Raw genomic sequence first — 21,968 nt, 5'->3', positions numbered from 1 at the left:
GACGGTTTTGTAAAAATTTCTCTTCTGTTGCTGCCCCTCTCACTGACTTAACCAGCCCCTCAAAGCCGTTTATTTGGTCTGGGAGTTGTCAGCAGGCTTTCGAAAGCCTTAAGGGCTTACTTTGTTGCACCCCTGTTTTGTCTGCTCCTAACTTCTCTTTACCATTCAAACTGGAAATAGATGCCAGCGCAGTTGGGGCGGGAGCGGTGCTTCTCCAGGAGGATACCCAGGGCATTGACCATCCTGTGAGTTACTTCTCTCGGAAGTTTGACAAACACCAGCTCAGGTATTCTACCATTGAAAAGGAGACCCTTGCTTTGTTGTGGGCCTTGCAACATTTTGAAGTCTATACAGAGTCAGGTCAGAGGTCAGTCCAAGTATTCACAGATCACAACCCTTTAGTTTTCCTCTCCAAGATGTATAATCACAACCAGCGGCTTATGCGTTGGTCACTGATTATTCAGAATTATACCCTCAAAATCCATCACAAAAAAGGTTCAGAAAACATTGTAGCAGACGCACTCTCCCGTGCTGTTTAGAGAGGTCACCAAACCCTGAGTTTGGTTTTTGAAGGGTGGGGGTGTTACGTGCCAAGGGGTGTGGCTTTGCTTTTGTGCTCTGTTTTGTGTTCTGTTTATCTTTCAGGCGTCAGGCCTCCTCTGATTGGCCAGTTCGAAGTTGATTGGCAGGTGTCTATTGGCTGGTCTGGGCTCAGTTGGCCAATCACACTCCAAGGAACACTACAAATGAGCCGCTCCCTGGCCAGCTGGTGGCTGCTGGCTTCTGCTTTGACAAACATTTGCGAACAGGCATCTTTATGTTGTGTGTGGTGGGAGGCTGGACAGGTAAGCCGGGGTACCCTATACACTGGTTGTAGATTTTACTCTGTTAGTCACACTAGGTTATGCGGTTGATGCCACCCTTGTATGTTTTCACTGACTTTTATCGAGTAGCTAGGTAGGCCTTTTGTTTTGCATTTTTCTTTCAGTTAGGCTAGGCCCTGGAAGCTACCGACCTCTTTTTGTTTTATTACTTTCTTTGATTTGGATCAACCGCCCAGTCCTCCTCCCCCACCTCTTTACTGTTGTTAAATTTGACTATCCAGGCAAGCACCCAATAAATCCTGCCTGATACTTAACTGTTCTGTGGTCTTCCTCCTTCATTGATTGTGGTTGTCCAGTGTTGCTGTCTCCTTCCTACCTTTGCCTCCGCCATGGTGGGGGGGACGTAACATTAACATTAACTGTATGAAAGGCCTGAGCTCAGTGCTGAGTACCTTTCAGTTCCAAAATATCCTCGCTAAAATCAGAAGAACTAAAACCAGCATATAGCACATTCAAGGCGATTGCGAAATCTCTGTCTGAATTAAAACCGTCAAAAATGATCTGACTGCTGCTCTGGGGAATTTGCAGCCTTGCTATACTTTTGTCCAGGCAGACCCAAAATCTTTTGCAGCAAATTTGCTTTCAAGAAGATTTTTGTAACTCTGTTTTGCTTTCAGGATCTTTGGTAGCTGTCTGAAAGTCAGAAACAGCCCCCTCTGTCACGGTCCTGGGTGAGACTCAGTGTTTTGTATTTAATTTATATTTATTTGCTATTTGTGATTTTAGATTAAATTAATTTAATCAAATTTTGGAGTAAGCTGGAAGCTAGGCTAAGTGACCAGGAGGGAAGATCAAGATGGAATAACGTAAGAATCCAAGGTATCACAGAAGACCACAGCTGCATGTGTGGAAAGCATATCAAAAGAGAAGCTGGAAATTTGTCAGACAGTTGACCTGAACATAGAAAAGGCACTTTGAACTTTGTTTTTAAAGTTACCAGCATGGGCCCGTCTGTTATTCATAGTGGTCAAGTTCACCAGCTTTAGAGCCCAAGAAGATGTTCCTTATACCAGGAAACATGACTAAGCGAGATGACTCAGGAAGCCTTGTTGGGAAAATACAGAAGCAAAGAAAGCATTAAGCGAGAGGAAAACTACACTTCCAAACTCCCTTTCCTGTGAGGCTGAGAGTTTTCTACACGGGAGTGTCTTAAAGCTCAGCAGAAGAAGTCACCAAGGATACGGCTCCCGTTGGGCTCCCTGTGATGGTACACAATAAAATGAATGACTCAATGTGGCTCACACCATGAGCTTTGAAATCGACGGGCCAACCAGCAGAAACCCATCAGCAGGGATGAAAAGCAAAACTGGTCACTTTCAGAAAGCAAGAACAAAGAGATGCTCACTATGTAGACCAAACGTCCCATCGTACCGTGAGGTAACAACATTACAAAAGCTTCTCTTTTCTTAACATTACGTTATGTCCTCTGATCCCTTATAGAGACAAGATCAGTGACTATAGGACAGATTCAGAACACACAGTGGAGACAAGTATACAAATGACTCTTTGTGCTGATGTCTTAAACAGAGACACAAAACAGAGATGAGGCAACAATCGCATTACTGTGCATCTGTGACTGCTGGACAATAGTGATCACACAGTGCTACTTAGAAGACTCTTTAATGCTAAGACATAAGTATTCTTGTTTTACACACACTGGACTATGAATGTGCTAATGACTGCATGGACCAATTTATACGTGTAAACGAGGCCCCTTCGTGAGCAATGCAGTATTAGAAACTGCCCTCAGAAGCAGCAAACAGAGACCTCAGAACAAGAAGACCTTCTGATATTGATCTGTTCTATCTTCTACATGTAATTTTTTATATTTGATTAGCTGAGGGGAAGGTTTTTTGCAAACATGTCCTTCGTTGTAATTATATAATGGAGAAACAGACAGCTTCAGTTAGTCTAGTATCATACGATGTGAAGGCTATTACTAACTAGGGGAAAAAAATCGGTCCAGCATAGCATTGTTATAGTTTGCAAAGCATTATTGTCTCTGTCAATACACTGACACCAAATACAGATTTTATAAAATAAATTAAAATACTCATCACCAAATACCATCACCACAGGGCTAATCACCAAAATCCTAAGATAACATTAGCCGAACAACGTTACATTAAATCGACTCAAATGGAAACCATCCAACACTGGCCACATTTAGATTACCAAATCTATCTTATAATTCAGAGCAAGCAAATGGCTCAGTCAAAAAACAAATAGGACGGCATCCTCCTTTCATTTACAACAAAACTGGTGGCTTCTTGGTGATGGCACTGAATTCTGTGACTGATTCGAACTTGTGGTGACTAAGTAGCTGCCCACAGCTTGAGGGTATCACACATTCACCACCACTTTTGATCTTAAGACAATTTCTGCAAACAGTGGCAATCTGACTGGGACTGACAGCAATCGCTCGCAGTGAGGTTATTAAAGGTTTAAGTGATGAATGCAGAGAATCTGGTGATTCCCAGTAAAGAGAAATAAAAGGAGAAAGGACAAAGCTGCATAGTTTTCTGTCACGGTCCTGGGTCTTATGACCCAGTGTTTTGAGTTTTAGTTCATTTTGATGTTTATAGTTTATGTTTAAGCCCTCCAGGTTTTCTAAGTTCATTTGTTACCATGCCTAGGTGATTTTAGTTCTTATTAATTCCCCCCTCGTGTTTCCAACCCATGTTAAGTCTCCCCTGCTCTTCATGTGTTTCATGTCTGTGTCTTACATTGTCAAGTTCTGGTTGTCATGTCTGCGTTTCATTATGTTTCCTGTTTTATTTTGGAAGGAGTCGTGTGTTCTTGGTTCTGTGTATTTAGCTTCACTGCTCCTGTCATTAGGTTCATGTTAGTCAGCTGTTTCCTCATGTGTCTCCACTTCCCCTGATCATCTCGTGTGTATTTAAGTCCTCTGTTTTTGCATGTCATTTGTCAGGTCGTCTGCTCGTCCATACCCTCACTTCAGCATTCTATGTCAGTTCACCCCGTTTAAGGTTTTTCATGTTTAGCTTTAGTTCACCCAGTTTAGGCTATGGTTTAGTGTTCACCTGTGTCCTGCTGTTTGTACTCCCTTTTTGCTGGCCTCAATAAACGGCTGATTTTCTGTTAACTCTACGCCACGTTCAGTTTATGGAGTTGCGTTTGGGTCCGTTTGCCAACACCTACAGTCTGCCCTCGCCAGACTGTGACAGTTTTCATACAAGAAACTCACTTATGAGACTCAGACCATACCAAAGTCATAAGTGTCAGTGACTTTAACTCAAGGTTGAACCCATACGAGGATGCATCAGGTATTTCTTATCACCAGAATAATCTGTGATGTGTGGCATGAATTCAATCCTAAAAGTAGGGATTATATTTTCTTCTCAACATCTCACTTATCCTACACTAAGACTGAATGTCTTTTTAATGTTAAATGATTAAGGATATTGAGAGAATTGGGTTGTGCTGAACTGGGGGAACGGATCTCCCTCACACTCCAGTTTATTTGGATTTGGGGAATTCAAAACAACAATAATAGATTTTCATTTAAACAACCACTAACTCCTCTCTCGCTGAAAACATTTAATTGTGTCCTTCAGACCAGTGAAACTCTCATGGCAATCGCAGTTATAGCAAAGGATGGGAATGCTTTAATTATAAACATGTCAGTTTTGAATCAGGACTCTAATCTTTTTACTTCAATTACAGCCAGAAGTTTAGAAACAATACTTCCGCATATCATTCCACCAGATCAAACAGGATTTATAAGACAAATATAGGTGTAACACAATATTAGGCGGACAATACCAATAACGCAATACATGAAAAAGTACTGAGGCTAATTCAGGTTCTGATGATCTTAATGGCTTATAAATCAGTCCCAGTGGCAAACACATTTCTAAACTATACATCGGATTGCAAGAGTTAAAGGGGATACATAATGGAAAACAGGAAAAATGGGGATTTTATGTTACAATTGGAAACAGGAAAAGAAACAGTGGAAGGTTAATTATAAAGTTCTTCAAGGTTATGTGCTGGGACTAGTTCTATTTACATTATACATTCATCCCTTAAGTGTTATTATTAAAAGGCACAGCATTAATTTTCATTGCTATGCACATGATGCCCAGGTGACACACAGCAGAGAGCACCACATTCCCCAAAGTGCAATGGTTATACTAAAAGTTTATGATAAATTATACTAACGACAGCTGCCTTTTATTACAACAATCCAAATGCTTTCCTGCAGTTGCACAATTTCTGTAAAAATAGAAATACCCTGCCTCAGGGTGATGCTGGAAAACTAACTCATGCATTTATTATTTCTAAGCTTGACTGTTATAACTCATCATTATCAGGCTCTTCTGAAAGCTTCCTGAAAAGCCTTCAGTTTAACAGCAGCTAGACTGAATGCGAGACCATTTTTTTCCGTACTAGTTTCTCTTCATTGGCTGCCTGTTAAATCTAGAATATACAGACCCCCCCTTGCTAAGTTTAAGATTAGGCTTACACTAGGTTTGTAAACTGTTGGGAATCTTGGATTGACTATGCATCATCATTTGGATCAGTTTTTATGTAATCTGATAATCATTTGAGATTATCAGATAATCATTTCCACTCCATAGTTGGTGAGCTACTCAAGCTTTTGGGATCTTCATTACTTAGAAGTACAGAGGTTAAATCCACATTTGCCATAAAAGAAAATAAAAAATATAATGTGAAGCTGGATTGTGGAGTTATGAAACACCACGTACATTTTTGGATCCGAGAAAAAGTTTTCAACAAAAAGAAAAAAGCTACCAAAAAAAAGTTCCTCCTGCTGTTTTCTCTTTAAGTTTAATTACTTTTACAGCCTTTTGTTGCCCAATATTGTTTGAGATGTGTGACCAAATTGAGCTAATATGAAAAAGTAAAATGTCACACTTTCCATGCTTGACATGTTCTCGATGTTCTGTTGTGAATAAAATATGGCATCATTGGTATTTAGTTTTACTTACATTCCAGCAGCGTACCAACTTTTTTCGAACTGGGGCTCTAAATAATAGGCGAAGGATGGGTTTTCTAAAATAGTCAACTTCCAAAAACTTACCAGACATCCTCTCATGATGTTGATACACAGTCCAGTACAGGGCCGTATCAGTGTGAGTCCTCTGCAGTGGGAACAATACTGCATCCTCACTAACCCTCGCAAACAGTCTCTGGATAATGTCGCCTTCTCGGTCGCGTTGACAACCTCTCCAGCCAGTCTCAACAGTCGGCTCAGCGCTCGACCCGGCCCGAGTGCTCGTGACAGGCTGCTGACGAGTAGGCGAGGATGAGGTCCAAATGGGCTGACGTCCCGCCGTGTCATGCGCAAGCAGTCATCGTGACTGGTTGAAAGGGAGTTATAGGTACGGACTGACATTTGGCCTATACCAGGGTTGAGCAGGCGGCGATAGACCAGTGGGAAGAGGTCATTGTAGAATCGACGCACAACACTCTCCAAGGAGGAATTAGAGTCTCCAGAAAGGTGCCGTTTGATGTCAGTGAACAGCTGAAACACAAGAGGGCGACAGTCCGACGCCAGCGCGGAGTAGGCACTGTCAAACAGAGTGCTGGTCAGATTGGATGTAAAAGAAAGTAGCATCTCAAAGTGTTCTGGAACGAGAGAGAGAAAAGATGGAAAGATTTTTGTTTTGTTAAATTTATTAGCCGTGTGCACCTGAGCCAAACATCTATGGAGCTATCAAAGATAAGGGTTAGCAAAGCTGTCTAGATATGCGAGTGGTCTGTTTCAGGACCCTTCATGTTGCTGTCCCAAGAAAGATTCAAGCAGCAGCATTTCTGTAAGATGGCTTTTTCATATACAGCAATTAGTTGTTGTTATTGTGATCATTCTCATCAGGGAAGAAAAAAGTCAAGTGTTTGTTTTAATCATATGCAGAACAGTTAAGCTAAAATAACTCTATAAAGATGTTTCTGTTGGGCCCATGATTCTGTGTTTATCATGGGCCCAACAGGAACATCCTTATAGGGTTATTTTAGCTTACAGACTGATCTTCCACTTGCCACTGGCTTCTTCGATTATTTAGGTCTTCTTGCGGCTGGACTCCTCCATACTGGATGCCTCTGGGGGCTTAACACTAAAATAAATTCACATCATTTCAAAATATACGATGTTGCAGGTATAGGTTTCTCTAACTGCAAAGAACATGTCTAACTGTCCTTGAACTGACTTCATCAAAAATAGCTCAAACTTAATTCATCCCTGAGCTCGTTTTCACTACCCTGTTATCTATAGTCAGGTGATAATGAGGGGCCCAATCTCATGATCCACTGTGTTTCCCATGTCAGGCATGGGCTAATAAAGAGGACACCACCCTGCCCCTTTTACAGGGGCCGTACGCCTGCGGTGTGTGACGGTGTCTTTACTTTTGAAACTTGCCTAGTAAAAAGGGTGATGTCAGTGTGAAGGCATCCGGATAAAGACGGAGAGAGAGGGAGAGGAAAGAGACTGGATGAAAGAGAATATAAGGGAAACCTTTTTATGTCGCACTTTCACAAGTCACTCTTTCAGCCACTGTGTATGTCGCTCTCTGTGCGTGTGCGTGAGTTCACATCGTAACAGCTTTGTCATTTGCAATCACAGCCGCAGCCAGCCAACTCCTCAAGTGACGGCAATATATGCTGTGGTCAGTTAAGGCGATGAACACATTTGAACGGCCTGGAGGCAGTGTAGCGGCAGTGGCAGGCCTATTTAGTCAAAAGCACTGAGTGAGAACATTTCACTTGCATGTGTGTGCGTGCAAAAGCCACTCAAATACAGAGGGCATCAAGTGACATGGCAAAGTGTGCTCACGTGGGGTCATGTGATTAGCTTTTTAGCCCCTGTGATTGGACAACAGCTGCGATGTGAATGGCAGGACACGAGGGTCTTACAGTGCCAGGAGAAACACACGCAAGCATGCAGACACATATCCACATGCACACACACAGACACACACACACCAAAGTAATCCAGAGTGTGTAAATAGAGCCTGACTACAACTGCTCTGGGCATGTCTCAGTTTCTCCAGTGGGCTATAATCACTGCACTTAAGAGAGGGGGTCCTTTGAGACTCTGCTCAGCTGTTGAGGGACACTGCTGTCCTGCAAAATGAACTTAATTAATTAAAGGGTTGGTTAACCAAAAACATACCACAAAAATCCCTCATTGGTCCATAAAGATGTTTGGGTGTATCTGCACAAGTTTTAGAATAACAGGTTGTCAAACAACAGACACCTAAGCATCCATGACACTGTTTTCCAATTTTGTGGTTAACCCCCCAAAAAAGAGTGGCTGAAAAGATCATTTGACACTTAAAATAAACACATGGGACATATACACATTAAAGCACCAGGTCTAATGATCCTAATAATCACAACCCCAATAAAGCCCAAGTTAGATCAATGAATGGCTAAATAAAGCCTACGCTTCTCACCACCCTGTCAAAGAATGCCTGCTTTCCACAGTTTTTCCATGTTTCTGAATCTTATTTATTTCCAACTGTGCTGGGATAACTACAGTGATTCCAGAACATGATAGGTCTGTGGGGCTACTGAAGTCCTGGCATTAATGAGAAGACGGTTTGTGCAGCAAACTAAACTTGTCTTCTCTTATTTGCTCTAGTTGCAGCATACTTTGTCTCTTGGTGTTTGGCATTCATTTTACCCATGGATGGTTCAGCCATCCAGTTGAAACTGAGGCTGGGTGTATTCAAATGTAGAGGGGGTTGGGGTGTGGGGATAGAGATGGAGCAAAAAGAAAACAGGTAGGTGTTTGCTCGTCTGTCTGCTGGGTTTCATCAGTTCTACCATTCTCCTTTATCACCACAATGCATGAGCGCATACACATAGAAGCTACACGGTCCCTCCTGCACACACACACACACGCACACATGCACACACATGCTTACACAAAACGGTGAATAGCAGTGAGAGACAAGTGGACAAGCAGAGTATTCTTCCTCCTATTCAGAGCAGGCCGTTAGAGACCGGCTGTTGCCCACAGCAACAACACTTTGCCGCGGATACGTACTGAATGTAAACATTCTTCGTCTCTCGCTCTCTCATTGGCCAAGAACAAAACCTGATTATTGCAGCGACAGAGACAGACAGACGGAGAAAGAGAGCAGAGAGTTGTAACAAAGTTTTCCGCTGCTCCCTCTGAGAGTTTGCTCTCTCAAAGACTCAATCGAACATCAGTTGTTTGTTTGGCTAGCCACTGCGGCGCCTCACAAAATAAACTGGCCTCACACCACCACCCTGACACAGACTAGCTATTTTGTGATGAACGCACAAAGTGAGAATGGCAGAGGGGGGTACGGGCTCTCGACAGACTTGTTAAAACATCAAAATCACGACTGCTATTAAAGTCGCTTTGGTGGAGGCCCTTTATTTGTGCTTGTCAGTCATGAATCGAGGAGAGAATGAATGAACCTGGGCTTCATGCTGAAGGAGGGGTGTAGCTAAATACTGCAAGATGTATTATCCTTAATGTGGAAATATTTTTCAGATTTTTATTGTGGACATTTATACTTTGTAGCGATGACAGGCAAATAACCACAAGCAATGGAAAGTTGTGAATATAACTACTCTCAAGTTTGAGGCGAGCAGTTGAGGCAACTACCAGAAGGAGCAAAGAAAACACATGATGGATTCATGTGCAATCAGTGTGATTGCAATAAGCACTAGAGATCGACTGTCAGCTACAAAGCAATGGGAAGCTGATAATTTAATTCACATGTGAGGGGAGTTTTAGTCCTTAGGTTTAGTCTTAAAATAAGTTGGATATGTACAGTCATCACAGGGAACTGTGCTGTCCCCTCTTCTCTTCACCCTGTACACCTCTGACTTCTGCTACAACTCTGAATTATGCCACATTCAGAAGTTTGCAGACGACACGGCCATCATGGGGTGTATCTGGGATGATCAGGAAGAGGAGTACAGAAGTCTGGTGAGGAACTTTGTCGCATGGAGTCACACAAACCACCTGCAACTCAACACCTCAAAGACTAAGGAACTGGTTGTGGACTTCGGGAGGTCTAGAGCAGGTCCACTGCCGGTTCAGATAGAGGGGGAGGAGGTGGAGGTGGTCAACAAGTACAAGTACCTCGGGCTGTGGGTGGACAATAAACTGGACTGGTCATGCAACACAGAGCACCTGTATAAAAAAGCCCAAAGCCGACTGTACTTCCTCAGGAGGCTGAGGTCTTTTAACATCTGCAGGAAGCTCCTGAGGATGTTTTACCAGTCGGTGGTTGCTGGAGTACTTTTCTATGCTGTGGTGTGCTGGGGGAGCAGCACAGCAAAGAAGGACTCATCCAGGCTGGAGAAACTGATCAGGAAGGCTAGCTCTGTGGTCGGCATGAAGCTGGACACTCTGGTGACAGTGGCAGAGAAAAGGACATTAAAGAAACTGATGGACATCATGGACAATGCCAGACATCCTCTGCACACGGCCATAAACAATCAGAAGAGTCTGTTCAGTGACAGGTTGCTTCTCCCAAAGACAAGAACTAACAGACTTAAAAACTCCTTTGTCCCACACGCCATCAGACTGTTTAACTCCTCTCTGGAGGGGAGAGGGAGGGGAAACAGGAGGACAAAGGAGGGGGGAACAACTAAGCTGTAGTGCCTCTTCACCTCACTGTGCAATACCTTTTGTGCAATACTTTTGTAAATAGTCAACAGTGCAATAGACCTCAATACTTGAAATGTGCAATTCACTTGTATTTTTATTTTTTATTCCTATTTATTCTATTTATCCCCTTTGTATATTTTATTTATATTGTCTCTGTATTTATATATATGTGTGTGTGTGTGTGTGTGTGTGTGTGTGTGTGTGTGTGTGTGTGTGTGTGTGTGTGTGTGTGTGTGTGTGTGTGTGTGTGTATTATATATATATATATATATATAATATTCTGTAACTCTGTAACTTCTGTCGGTGCTGTGCTTTTTGGAAATCGAATTTCCCAGAGGAACCCACCCGAGGGATTAATAAAGTTCTATCTAATCTAATCTAATCTAATCCAATAATAAAGTTTTCTCAGGACTCTATGCATTCCTGTGAAACTAAGTGCACCCCATGATCCAATAGCTATAAAACCACTTTCAGCAGCAATAACTTAAAGTACTCACTCCAGTACGACTTTATCAGTCTCTCACATTATTGTGGATGAGGTTTGGTCTCTCTTTGTTTACAAGGTTGCTTCAGTTCATTGAGGATTGGGCATTCATTCGTGCGCAGCTCTCTCAAGGTACCACGGTGTTTCTATCAGGTTGAGGTCTGGATTTTGACAAGGCCATTACAACACCTGAAATCTTTTCTTTTTTAGTCGTTCTGTTGTTTGGGATCATTGTCCTTTTGCATGACCTCATTTAGGCCGCCAAACCTAAGCTGTTGAACAGATGGCCTCACATTTGACTCCAGGATAGGTTTGTATACAGAGAAGGTCCTGTTGCTGAAAAACAAACCCAAATAATTACCCCTCCACCACTGTGTTTGGTTGGTATGAGGCGTTTGTGTTCATATGTTTTTGTTTTCCATCACTTTGGTCTTATCCCAGAAGTCTTGTGGTTTGTTCAGATGCAATTTTGTGAAGTTAAACTGTGCTGCCATGCTCTTTTTTGGAGATAAAATGCTTTCTCCTGGCAAACCTTCCAGACAAGCCACACTTGCTCAGTTTTTTTCTGATTTTACTGTCATAAACTTTAAAATTTTAAATGCCAACTGAGATGTAGCTCTTGCATTTTTGGAGCTTCCTTAAACAAGGGGTGAATTTGCTGAGACATCCACAAGACCGTGGCATTTTATTTATACACGCTTGAATGCTCAAGACCAACGAACTTCTGCTTTTATTGAGGTGCCCACACTTGCTGCTGATCAGTTAAAGTGCATTTGATTAGCAGGACCTGGCTGCTACTTGCACTCTTAAGTTCTATGGAAGCAGTAAGAGCGTGCTTTGTTTTTCACAGTTTGTCAGGACTGCATAGAGTCCTGTAAAAACGTTCTTTTTCATGACCGTACAGATCCTCCAGCTACACCGTTCTCCAACACTAGTTTTGTCTTCACTAATGCAAGTGTTGCAAGGCAACAGTTTTTGTGATTTGGAGCTATTTCAATAAAACGTAATTGAAATTGAGTTAAAAAGGAGAAATCAGTATAGTTTAAGAATTATTTTAATTGTATGAACTCAATTCAATATCCCTCCCTCACCTTGGTATGCCTTGATGTGTCCAGCAATCAGGTACTTGAGTTCGAAACTGTAAGATCGCATCTTCTGCTGTGTTTCACTGCGAACAGCTGCCATGTAGCTGTCCTCCATCTTACTGGTACAGCAGCTGGGCCCAGGGTGGACACACACTCGGAGAGACTCATCTGAAAGACAAAGGAATTATATACCTTAAAAAAAAAGGCCTGGATACCAGGTCCAGGGCTTATTAGGTCACAGAAAATCGTTCAACACTCGACCTACTATACTACTTCAGCAGTTTGCAAATTTCTTATTGTTCATATAAATATGAACATATGTGAAAGACAGAGAATGATTTGGGGCTTAGCTCAGGAACTTTCTGCTACTAACTAAAGGTCTATATTTTGTCCACATTTTATCATCAACAAACTTTATTAGCCAGTTGATTAGTAAATCCAATCGGTTATTTAGAATTTAAAAGCATGTGGTGCACAGAACTTTGTGACCTCAAAAATGCTTTGCACAACGGGCCTGGTGGGAGGTGACATGATGACATGAGCAGCGAGTGAAACTTCACCACTCACACCAATGTTTGTGCATTTGTGTGTGTGTGTGTGTGAGTGTGTGTATGCATGTGCGTGTGTGTGTGACTAGGAGCAGTCTAACTTTGACAGACTACTGTAAACCAAGCTGTCAAGCAGCTGACTGAGATCAAGGGGTAGAGAGAGATGAGGGGAATGGACTGTATGCAGCGCACAAACACGCTCACACACAAATAACAAAACAGTGCCAAACCTTGGGTCATTCACAGGCTGATAATAGAAGAATTTTGGTAGTGTTGCATTCAGGGTTTGCTTTTTGAACAGCAGGTAAGTTTGAAGCTGCATGCATCCAGTATTGATCTCTTTCACCTTTGCAACAAGATTTGAAACTGCCCCAACAAATAACCACACCAGAACGGACTGAGCAGGCATGATTCAGCAAACCGTGCTGACTTATGTTCTAGTCGTAATACAAGGTCTGCTTGTTGATAAATTTTCAGCGCTTTGAGCTGCACTGCACTCACCTGTAGATGCAGTTTAGTGTCACACAGATCAAAAGGTGGAACCTTCACAAATTTGCAGTAAGTGGATCTTTATGCTGTTTTAAGCTCTTTTTAAAATGCATTATTTTCAAATTGAACTATGGGCGTTTAAGGGCAAATACTTTTAGTGGACAGTTCAGCTGAAATTTGAAGTTTAGGATGTGGAAGCAAAGATCACTGACAAGCCTGGTCGGTTGTGCCTTCATGCTGGCACATGTGACTGACATCTTCCTCAAGCTAATCTATTCAGGGTCACACCAGATCACTGAACAAGAAGAAGAAGCACCTTTGCACAGACATTTTCTGCAAAATACCTATAAATAGTAATTACTGTGTTATTAACCAGTGGTAACCAGCAAGTAACACTTTCATAGTAAAGACAAGTACAGCTTTTAGGTGAGACTTATAAATGGTCAAAGCATAAGTTAATATGTCTATAACAATGTTGATTGCCAGATCACACTTTGCGTTTTCTTGGAGAAATCTTAGTGACGAAGATAGCACACATGGGAATGTCATAAAATGTGAATGGTATAATACGCGTGCGCGGACACACACACACACACACACACACACACACACACACACACACACACACACACACACACACACACACACAAGAATTTAAAAGGGAATTTATATTTAGAAAACAAATAGGTGATGCAAGTCCTCCCGAGAGGGCTTTATTCATTTATTCATTTCTCAGCAAACTTTCATTTCTCTCTCACATTAAAGGGTTGTCTACAGAGATGATCCTCCCTATTTAAAATGCGGCCCCTCATAGTGGTCATAACCATTTTGGCTAAGTTTTATTCACGCTGTATTCACGTGTTCAATCATAAGTCTAACAGCAATAAAACAGCCAATCAATGTTAGGCTGTATCAAGACAGATTACTTAATTATTAGGTTCTTTCCACTGATGCATGCAGGCAAACAAAGCTCTGCTCTGGCCTCATTTATAAAAAGCTGGAAAAGTTTTTATATATCATGTCTTTCTAAATTAAAGTATAATATTTTAATAAATCCAAGTAAAGTTTGCTAAATATAATAGTTCCAAAGGGATTGACTGACTGACCTGGTCCCGGTCTGTCTGGCACCAGCTCCACCGGGCCTATTTGGCGCATCATGTAGGCTGTCTTCACCTCATGACAGCTGTCTGCATCGGCTGATCTACCGCCAGCCTCCGGTAGAAGAACAAAACACAGCAAAATTACCCAAAACAAGTCCACGTTTTGAAAGGCTGCACGGAACATCGCAACATGTCAGAGGGAAGTTAGAAAATCTGGACGGTTATTATGAATTCCTGAAAGTCGCACCGTGCAGTGTGACCAGAAACTTCATCTGCAGCCACTAAGTCTGTCTGCAGCCCAGTGTCAGGCTCAGCGCCCTCCTCCCGCTCGTCGACTCCCTCTCTCGCTTTACTTCAATTACTTAATTACTGGCATGAGCGGCCCAATGCTTCCAAACATTGTTTCTGTGGTTGCCATAAAGCACTTAAGGAAAAAGCCACTTTAACTTGGCGTGCTTTAACGGAATAATTGGTTTTTAAAAAGTTTTCTCACATTTTGCTCATTTCCAGGGTCCACTTGCTTTTTTATTACTTTTTAAAAATTTATTTATTTTTTATTGTGGTTATATGTGGCACATTGCACAGCTGGCGTTTCTATAAATAAGATGCATTCAATTCAATGAATTTCTGAGAGCAGTCGAATGAAGTGAAGAAGAAAATGGGATTTAAAAGTAGAGCATGGGCGCCACCTGCTGAGAACTTTGGGTCTAACAGCCGAAAAAGGCTCTGATTAAAGCAGATATTGAGCTATCTGACAATTGCATAAACTATACATAGAAAATATATACTGTATCCCGTCAGCTTACATTCTCTGTAATACAGGACTTGGTATTAAGCAATGCCATTCAGATGTCTCATTTTTTTCTGTCATTCAGCTCCATATCTTGATCGGTGAAAAAAATGGTCTAAAAAAACTCGCTGTACACTTCACACGTGTTACTGCTAATTTTACTAGGAAAAATCAACCGTCGACTCTGAAGAGGCTAACATTACTGCTTTTAACAGTTTTAATTTGTATTTTGACTAAATGAAGAGGGAAACCTTTAATCTTAAGTTTCCTGAATATATGTTAAATTCTTGTTATTGTTTCTTTCCGTTTTACTAGTGTGACGACTAATCTTTTAAGAAACAAACGGCAAGAAGGGAAAAAGCATTCAAAAACGACGAAAAAACAGTGCCCCGTGTGAGGCTCGAACTCACGACCTTCAGATTATGAGACTGACGCGCTGCCTACTGCGCCAACGAGGCCACACGAAAAGTTGCGATACCAAAACATACAAAAGAATCACAATCAGCCCTAGTTTCACAATTTATTTAAAAGGCTGAGATTCGAGTAGATGTATACACACGTCTATGGTAAAGGATAACCAGTACTACATGTCGTATTAGAAGTAACCTTGCATTGTCCTACATTTATTTTGACAAATGTAGGTTGTGGCTGTGTTAGCGAGCCAACTTGTAACTGTATATGGCTAAAGTCTCTTAATGTATCTGATAAGGACATTTTTATTCATGACATGTAATTAATTGTACAGCCATTACAATTTCTAATTATAACTTTAAAATGTTACCACCCTCGCCCAGTCCCTTATTATTAACTGTAATAGCAGTACTACTATTATTTCTAATGCCAACGTGTCGTAGTGTTTCGTACGCTCATTTTAACCTTAACAATTGTCTTTCCTATGGACCCTAAACGCATCACGATAGTTGCTACGGCCCCTTTAAATCCAATCTCCCGCGTTCCAAGTTAAGCGGAAATAGAAATCCTTCTTTTCTCTATTTAAGCGCGCCAACAAAGGCTGTCCTATAGGGTCTGTCTGTACTTTATTCGCGGAATAACAGACCGTTGTTTATTGTCCTTTTCCGGCGTCTTTACTGCCTTTCTGAAGATATGCCAGAGGAAACGTCCGTCGCGTCGAGCTCTGAGAGGTAAGAGTCGTTTGTCATTTTTCACTCAGGTCCACAATAACGTATGCAGGGAAAACACAGCTTGCTAGCCCTTAGCTGAATTACGCGGAGAACGTAGGCAAACCTTGATGATAGGTGTTGGATATAAGCTATTTTAACGATATCTCCAGAAAGTGATACTCTACAAAAAAAACAACTGCGTGCTTAGCAGTACTTCACGGCAGCTGCACACGTTGATAACATAACTCTGCCCTCATACTGTTAAGCTAGTTGGCTAACAACTGCACGATGCTAACAGCAATGAGGCGTAGCTATCTTCGGGCATTTACTGAGTAGTGAAAGTTTGGAGCGTGGACTCTGTACTTCAGAATCAGGTAACTTGCATAAGCATTGACTGAACTTAAGTTTAAACTATTGCAGTGCAGAGGAGAAGCCATGCTCATCGACAGCTGCTGCAGCAGGCAGGTGAGTATCCAGTTTAATGGCAAATTGTTCCGCAACTGTTAGTCACTTAGTCTAGCAGTACTACTAGTCAGTCAGTATAACTAACGCGAGTTTTCTGTTCCTTTTGTAGCTCAGTTGAAGTTCTGGAGGAGGCAAAGAAACTGATTGGCACAGGGAAAAGGCATCTGGTGATGGGGGATGTTGTTTCTGCTGTCAATGTTTTCCAGGAGGCCTGTAGCATGCTGTGAGTAAGACTTGATGTGAAACACTAGTGCTGTCACTGTACAGTTAGAAATTGAAACTTGATTATGGATTTTTCTTTTCCCGCTGAAATGGATAGATTTCTGTAATATGTTTTTCCAAATGGAGTAAAGTATTTTAATGTATTATTTCAAAGGATTAAATTTTACTTTAGCTTCATAACTACCTCACTACATTGGATTACAATTTTATTTAATAAAAAAACAAACAAAACAACAAATAAATTTCTCCATCTAGGGCTGAAAAATATGGGGACACTGCAGATGAGTGTGGCGAGGCCTTCTTCCTTTGTGGGAAATCTCTGTTGGAACTTGCTAGGTTTGTCAAATTTCTTATCTTAAACATACTCCCTAAAAGCTGCACCTGTGAAAATAATACTTAAAAAAAATTTTATTTAAAACTTTTTTTTGTTGTTGTTGACACAGCATTATTTCAAAGGAATAATGTTTGCTTCTTAGCCTACAAGAACTGTTCATAGTGACAGCTTTTGGACACGAATTCTATTGGTTCCTTCATGAACTGCACCTATTTTTGACTTCAACAATATTGTCTATGTTGGGTTGTTTTGTTTTTCATATAAATAGGATGGAGAACAGTGTCCTTGGCAATGCCCTGGAGGGAGTCCCAGAAGAATCAGAGGAAGAGGAGCAGCCCAGCAGCTCAAATGTTGAGAGTCCAGACAACCTTGATGGTCAGTATTTAGGTGCTGCAGATTTTTTTTTTAAGCGCACAGATAATTTTAGCATGTGTAGTAAGATTATATGTAATGAAAGATGGGACCTAAAACTGCCTTTGTTTACATTTAGTACTAGATTTCCAGTTACTGGGCTTTTTAAATTTTTTTAGACTTTATTTTACATATCAGTGTCTTACTACAATCCCTTCTGCCAGAAAAGCACTCTGGCGAAATCGTCAGTAGAATCAGCTTGGTTATTTATAAATCATTATCTGAAAGATCAAGTTATGTGCCACTCTGGTGCAGAAAAAACAAGAGATGAGCTGCGACAGCAGGTATATGACGCAATGGCAGAGAAGGAAAAGGCTGAGGATCCACATTCTCCTGTGACTGGGGATGAGAAGAGCTTATCTCAGGAAACTGAGATGGATGGAGTTTCTTCTGTGAAAAGTGTGCGGGAAGGATCACTTGGAAAAGAAACTGAGATTGAACAGAAGGCTGACAGTTCAGAAGAGCAGACTGGCAATGGGACTGGGGTGAAACCAGTGAGAGGATGTGATGAGGACAAAGAGGAAACGGAGGGTAGTAGAGCTTGAGTCAAAGAGCACCTTCTGGTGTGTGGATGGGTGCACAGTTGATATTTAAACGGTCCACTTCAGCAGGTGTCGCAGTGGTGAAGGGTGGAAATGCAGGCACAAATCTGTGGTGCACGTTTCTGACTTTAATACATGAGGCGATGTTTAGAACTTGTATAATTTTGCTTCAACAGATGATGATGACGACGATGATGATGATGATGATGACGACGATGATGATGGAGAGAAAAATGGACAAGATAAGGCGAGTTCCTATAGAACTGTGCAATGAAGTAAATAATTTGCAAGCAGTGTAGCTACGTGTTTCTTTACTATGACATTATGATCACAAAGATCTTAATTCTTCTGGATTTTAACTTAAGAATTGAAAAACATTTTCCTACAAATGCAGATATCAGGTGCCTGAAGTAGTTTGTACTGTAAATGTCTGCTGAATAGTGTTAGTGTGTTAGTGGCTATTGACCAACACAGCTCCCGCCCTCCTTTCAGGAAGAAGAGGAAGTTGGGAATTTGCAGTTGGCATGGGAAATGCTAGAAGTAGCTAAAGTCATCTACAAAAGGTATGGAATGATTTGGTTAAATGTGTATGAACATTTGCGCTTGCATGGTTAAATGGGTGGTTAGACTGCATTGACTGTTATGTGACAGCCTGAGGCCAGCTTACAATTTTAAAGCTACTTCTGCACAGAAAGGAAAGCACAGAGGATCAGCTAATGGCAGCCCAGGCATATCTGAAACTTGGAGAAGTCAGTGCTGAATCAGGTATGCTGCTGCTCCTGCAAGATGTAGACTTACTGCCCTTACAGTCTCCAATGCCCAAATCTCACTGCTTGTCACTCCCACCCATAGGTAACTATCCTCAGGCACTTGATGACTTCCAGGAGTGTCTTGCCCTGCAGCTGAAATACTTGCCTCCCCACATTCGTCTGTTGGCTGAGACCCACTACCATGTTGCTACTACGCTCTGCTATATGGATCAGTACAGCCAGGCCATCCAGCACTACAACAGCTCCATAAAGGTCATTGAGACCCGTTTGGGTAAGAATTTACTCCTCCCCTCAACTGAATATTTTATTTTTTGCACTTAATATATGAAATCCAAATAATGATTGTGATTTGTAGGTATGAATAGCACTGCATCTCTTTGGGAGAGGACACGACACCCACTGAACACCAAAACATAAACTGTCCCAGAAGGCTGTAATTGTGTTGTCTTCCATGTTGTGACTTTCTGATCTGGTTGTTGGTACAGCCATGCTGCAGGAGGTGATCGATGCAGCCGAAGGCGCAGATGGAGCAGCAGAGGAGAAAACTGAGCTGGATGAGCTAAAGCTGCTTTTGCCTGACATCCGGGAAAAAGTGGAGGATGCCAAGGAAAGCCAGAAAACAGCCAGTGCTGCCTCACAGGCCATCCAGCAGACACTAGTGGGTACACAGGATGGTGAAATTTGCACCTGGGTTTACTAGTTCAGTAGTCTTGAATTGTATTTGGCTCTCCTCTTTCAGGGTGGTGCATCAACTTCATCAGCATTCCTTTGTGAAAATGGCAGCACTTCATCGGCAGCTTTTGCAACAACCAGTCAGGTAAGGGTACTGTATGGTGCCACATGCTAAATAAAGCATTTTGCCACCTGTGTTACTTATTTGGTGGGATTCAAACTTGTGTATTCTAGGTTCCAGTTAAAACTGAGAGTTCCTCATCTTCCAAAGCGGTCTCTGACATCTCTCACCTCGTCAGGAAAAAGGTGAGGCTCTCTAATATGTCTCCCACCCCCCTTTGGCTTCTTCTCAGTGAAGAGGAAAAATGGACTTTGCTTTTTCTCATGCCAATCATTTAATCTGTGAAGGAATAAACCTTCAGCGTGGAATTGTACTGGGTTCAATCAGTGCATTGAAGCTGTGGCATGTGCTGCTTGTCTTTGTTGTGAGGTCTGTCTTTGCTGGTTGCAGTTGTAAAATTCATTTTTAGATTTTTCTGCAGATCAGTGGCAAGCCTGTGTGGTGTGGCTCCTAACCAGAGCTGTGTGCGCATGTAGATGGGACTTTATGCTTGAAATTAAGCTTTGATTTGGTGTGGCTTGTGTGCATGGTTCATTAAGTTATTATTTTCCTAATGACTGGTAATGGATCACTTCAATTTCGGTTTGTGTACAGAAGCCTTCAGTCTTCTCTTCCTCCCTGTCCTGGTTTTGTTTCTGCACAGAGGAAACCAGAGGACGAGAGCCCAGTAAAGGACACTGATGCTAAACAAGCGAAACAGGAAGCCACAGTTAATGGCAGCGGTGACTCTAGTGCCAGCAACGGCAATGGAGTCCAGGAGGGGAAATCGCAGGAGGCGAGTGATAGGCTTATCTCTTACCTTCTGAAGCAGGATTGCCCTGTGATACTACTGCTGTAGCTGGCTGGTGGCCAGGAGTCCATACCTAAATGTGGTTTCTGGTGGAACAAGAAGACTCCTTAGTTTCATAAAGGTTAAAACTGGACGCATGCGAGAACTTGGAGTGGGTCCTTAATTGAGTTGTAGTGAAGGAGGTTTTCTCGGTCTTTGAATGATTTATCCACTTAAATTACACAGCATCAATCTTGCTGTAGCTGAAGGCAATTTTGAAAAAGTAAAATTCATGCTTTCTGTGAAAGTTTACCAAATGGAACAAGTGAATATCTGACAAACCTGCAGGTTTAAAATTCTTCACTCATTTGTCGCCTCTTATGTTAACATTCACTAATTGCAGTGTTTGGTTTGTTTTGTTTTTGTTTTGTTTGTTTTTTTTCCTTCTAGTCTGCCACCCAGTCTGCATCTGTCGAGTCCCCGGCGTGACAGTCTTCACCTCTTTACTGAGCTCAGAAACCAGCACGTCATGCCTGTCCAGCCCCTATACACCTTTCAGCACTCTTGTTTCTGTAAATAAGATCCATTTTCATAGATTTGTCTGTCAAGTTTTTGTATACTTGTAGTAAAAATAAAGAATCTGCAGATGTAACTATGCAATATTGATTTCTTCAGTCCATTGATGTCACACCTGTAGTCCCTTCCAATTATTTCACATGAAACCATCTATGCACTTATGAGCAGATGTCCAAAACAACTTTTGGACTGTATAAATTATGTAAAGAACCATTTTCACAGAATCTTTCACCACCCTACATATTATTGGAAGGCCTCCCTATGAGAGTAAAGTAAGAGACAGAAGTTGAATCAATGCAGATAAGAAGGGGTGCTTTCTGTATGGCCATGTCTTTCAGCTCCTGACTGGCCTGGTATGTTAGGTGAAGGACTGTGGCCTCAAATTCAAACATGAAGAGCCATCCTAACCTATAAAAACTGCATATTTATATTTTGCCACTGCTGCAATTATTAGGCATTTCCACACTGCATGTCTCTGCTATTGACCAAATACACCAAATGTACTCCATGTTTTTGTTTTTGTTTTTTCACCTTAAGTTTATAAGGAGACAAATGATGAGTTGAAGTATTACTTGCTTCACCATGTACCTAAACAAAGAGTCTGCAACTTGAAACTGAGGACTGAACACTTAATGAATATATGCTACTGCTTTTTAGCTGGGCAGTACTTATTGGCACAAACTGTGCACTGGCACCCTCTAGTGGCTGCTGTGCAGCTTTGAGGACAGACAGGAGTGTTTATTAATGATTCCAAATTGGAGTGAAACTGTTCTTACGAGTAAAAGAAACATGCTATTTTCAAGATTAATTTGGGACATGTATAATCAGCACCCATTAATAGCAATCTGTGCCAGGTGCTGGATGCAGTTTCCTGAAATTTGAGTACCCCTGCAGGTGTGCAAGTCTTAACATTTTATCTTTACACATGAATTAAACTCAGGACGA

General features: G+C 41.6%; 2 protein-coding genes and 1 non-coding gene across 6 annotated transcripts in view; 1 reads left to right on the top strand and 2 right to left on the bottom strand.

Annotated features, from left to right (window-relative positions):
• gpc5b (glypican 5b) overlaps positions 1-14,519 on the bottom strand; it is a 63,610-nt gene extending 49,091 nt beyond the window's left edge. For both annotated transcript variants that reach the window (XM_026146863.1, XM_026146864.1), the window contains exons 1-3: positions 14,237-14,519; positions 12,100-12,261; positions 5,953-6,500 (exon numbers count right to left, since the gene is read on the bottom strand). In XM_026146863.1, the coding sequence (XP_026002648.1) occupies positions 5,953-6,500; positions 12,100-12,261; positions 14,237-14,414 (888 nt within the window). In that variant the 5' untranslated portion in view covers positions 14,415-14,519. The remainder of the gene's footprint in view (positions 1-5,952; positions 6,501-12,099; positions 12,262-14,236) is intronic.
• Positions 14,520-15,405: 886 nt separating this feature from the next.
• trnam-cau (transfer RNA methionine (anticodon CAU)) lies at positions 15,406-15,478 on the bottom strand. The gene has a single exon. It is a non-coding gene; the product is annotated as a tRNA-Met (tRNA).
• Positions 15,479-15,970: 492 nt separating this feature from the next.
• On the top strand, positions 15,971-21,099 carry LOC113009547 (histone-binding protein N1/N2). 3 transcript variants are annotated; one of them, XM_026147915.1, is made up of 15 exons: positions 15,972-16,162; positions 16,562-16,606; positions 16,716-16,829; positions 17,084-17,164; positions 17,431-17,537; positions 17,829-18,104; positions 18,292-18,362; positions 18,608-18,678; positions 18,807-18,880; positions 18,968-19,156; positions 19,371-19,543; positions 19,625-19,702; positions 19,792-19,863; positions 20,322-20,453; positions 20,898-21,099. In XM_026147915.1, exons 1-15 carry the CDS (start codon positions 16,125-16,127, stop codon positions 20,934-20,936), a joined length of 1,560 nt encoding a protein of 519 aa, XP_026003700.1. In that variant the 5' UTR covers positions 15,972-16,124; the 3' UTR covers positions 20,937-21,099. The 3 variants fall into 3 exon arrangements, with proteins under 3 accessions (XP_026003702.1, XP_026003700.1, XP_026003701.1); XM_026147917.1 differs by lacking the exon at positions 17,829-18,104 and having other exon boundaries at positions 15,971-16,162; XM_026147916.1 differs by lacking the exon at positions 20,322-20,453 and having other exon boundaries at positions 15,973-16,162.
• The last annotated feature ends 869 nt before the right edge of the window (positions 21,100-21,968 follow it).

Source organism: Astatotilapia calliptera, chromosome 17 (assembly GCF_900246225.1).
Source record: "Astatotilapia calliptera chromosome 17, fAstCal1.2, whole genome shotgun sequence".
Classification (NCBI taxonomy): Eukaryota; Metazoa; Chordata; class Actinopteri; order Cichliformes; family Cichlidae; genus Astatotilapia; species Astatotilapia calliptera.
Note: the sequence above shows the minus strand (reverse complement) of the source record. Positions and strands in the feature narration are given on the sequence as shown.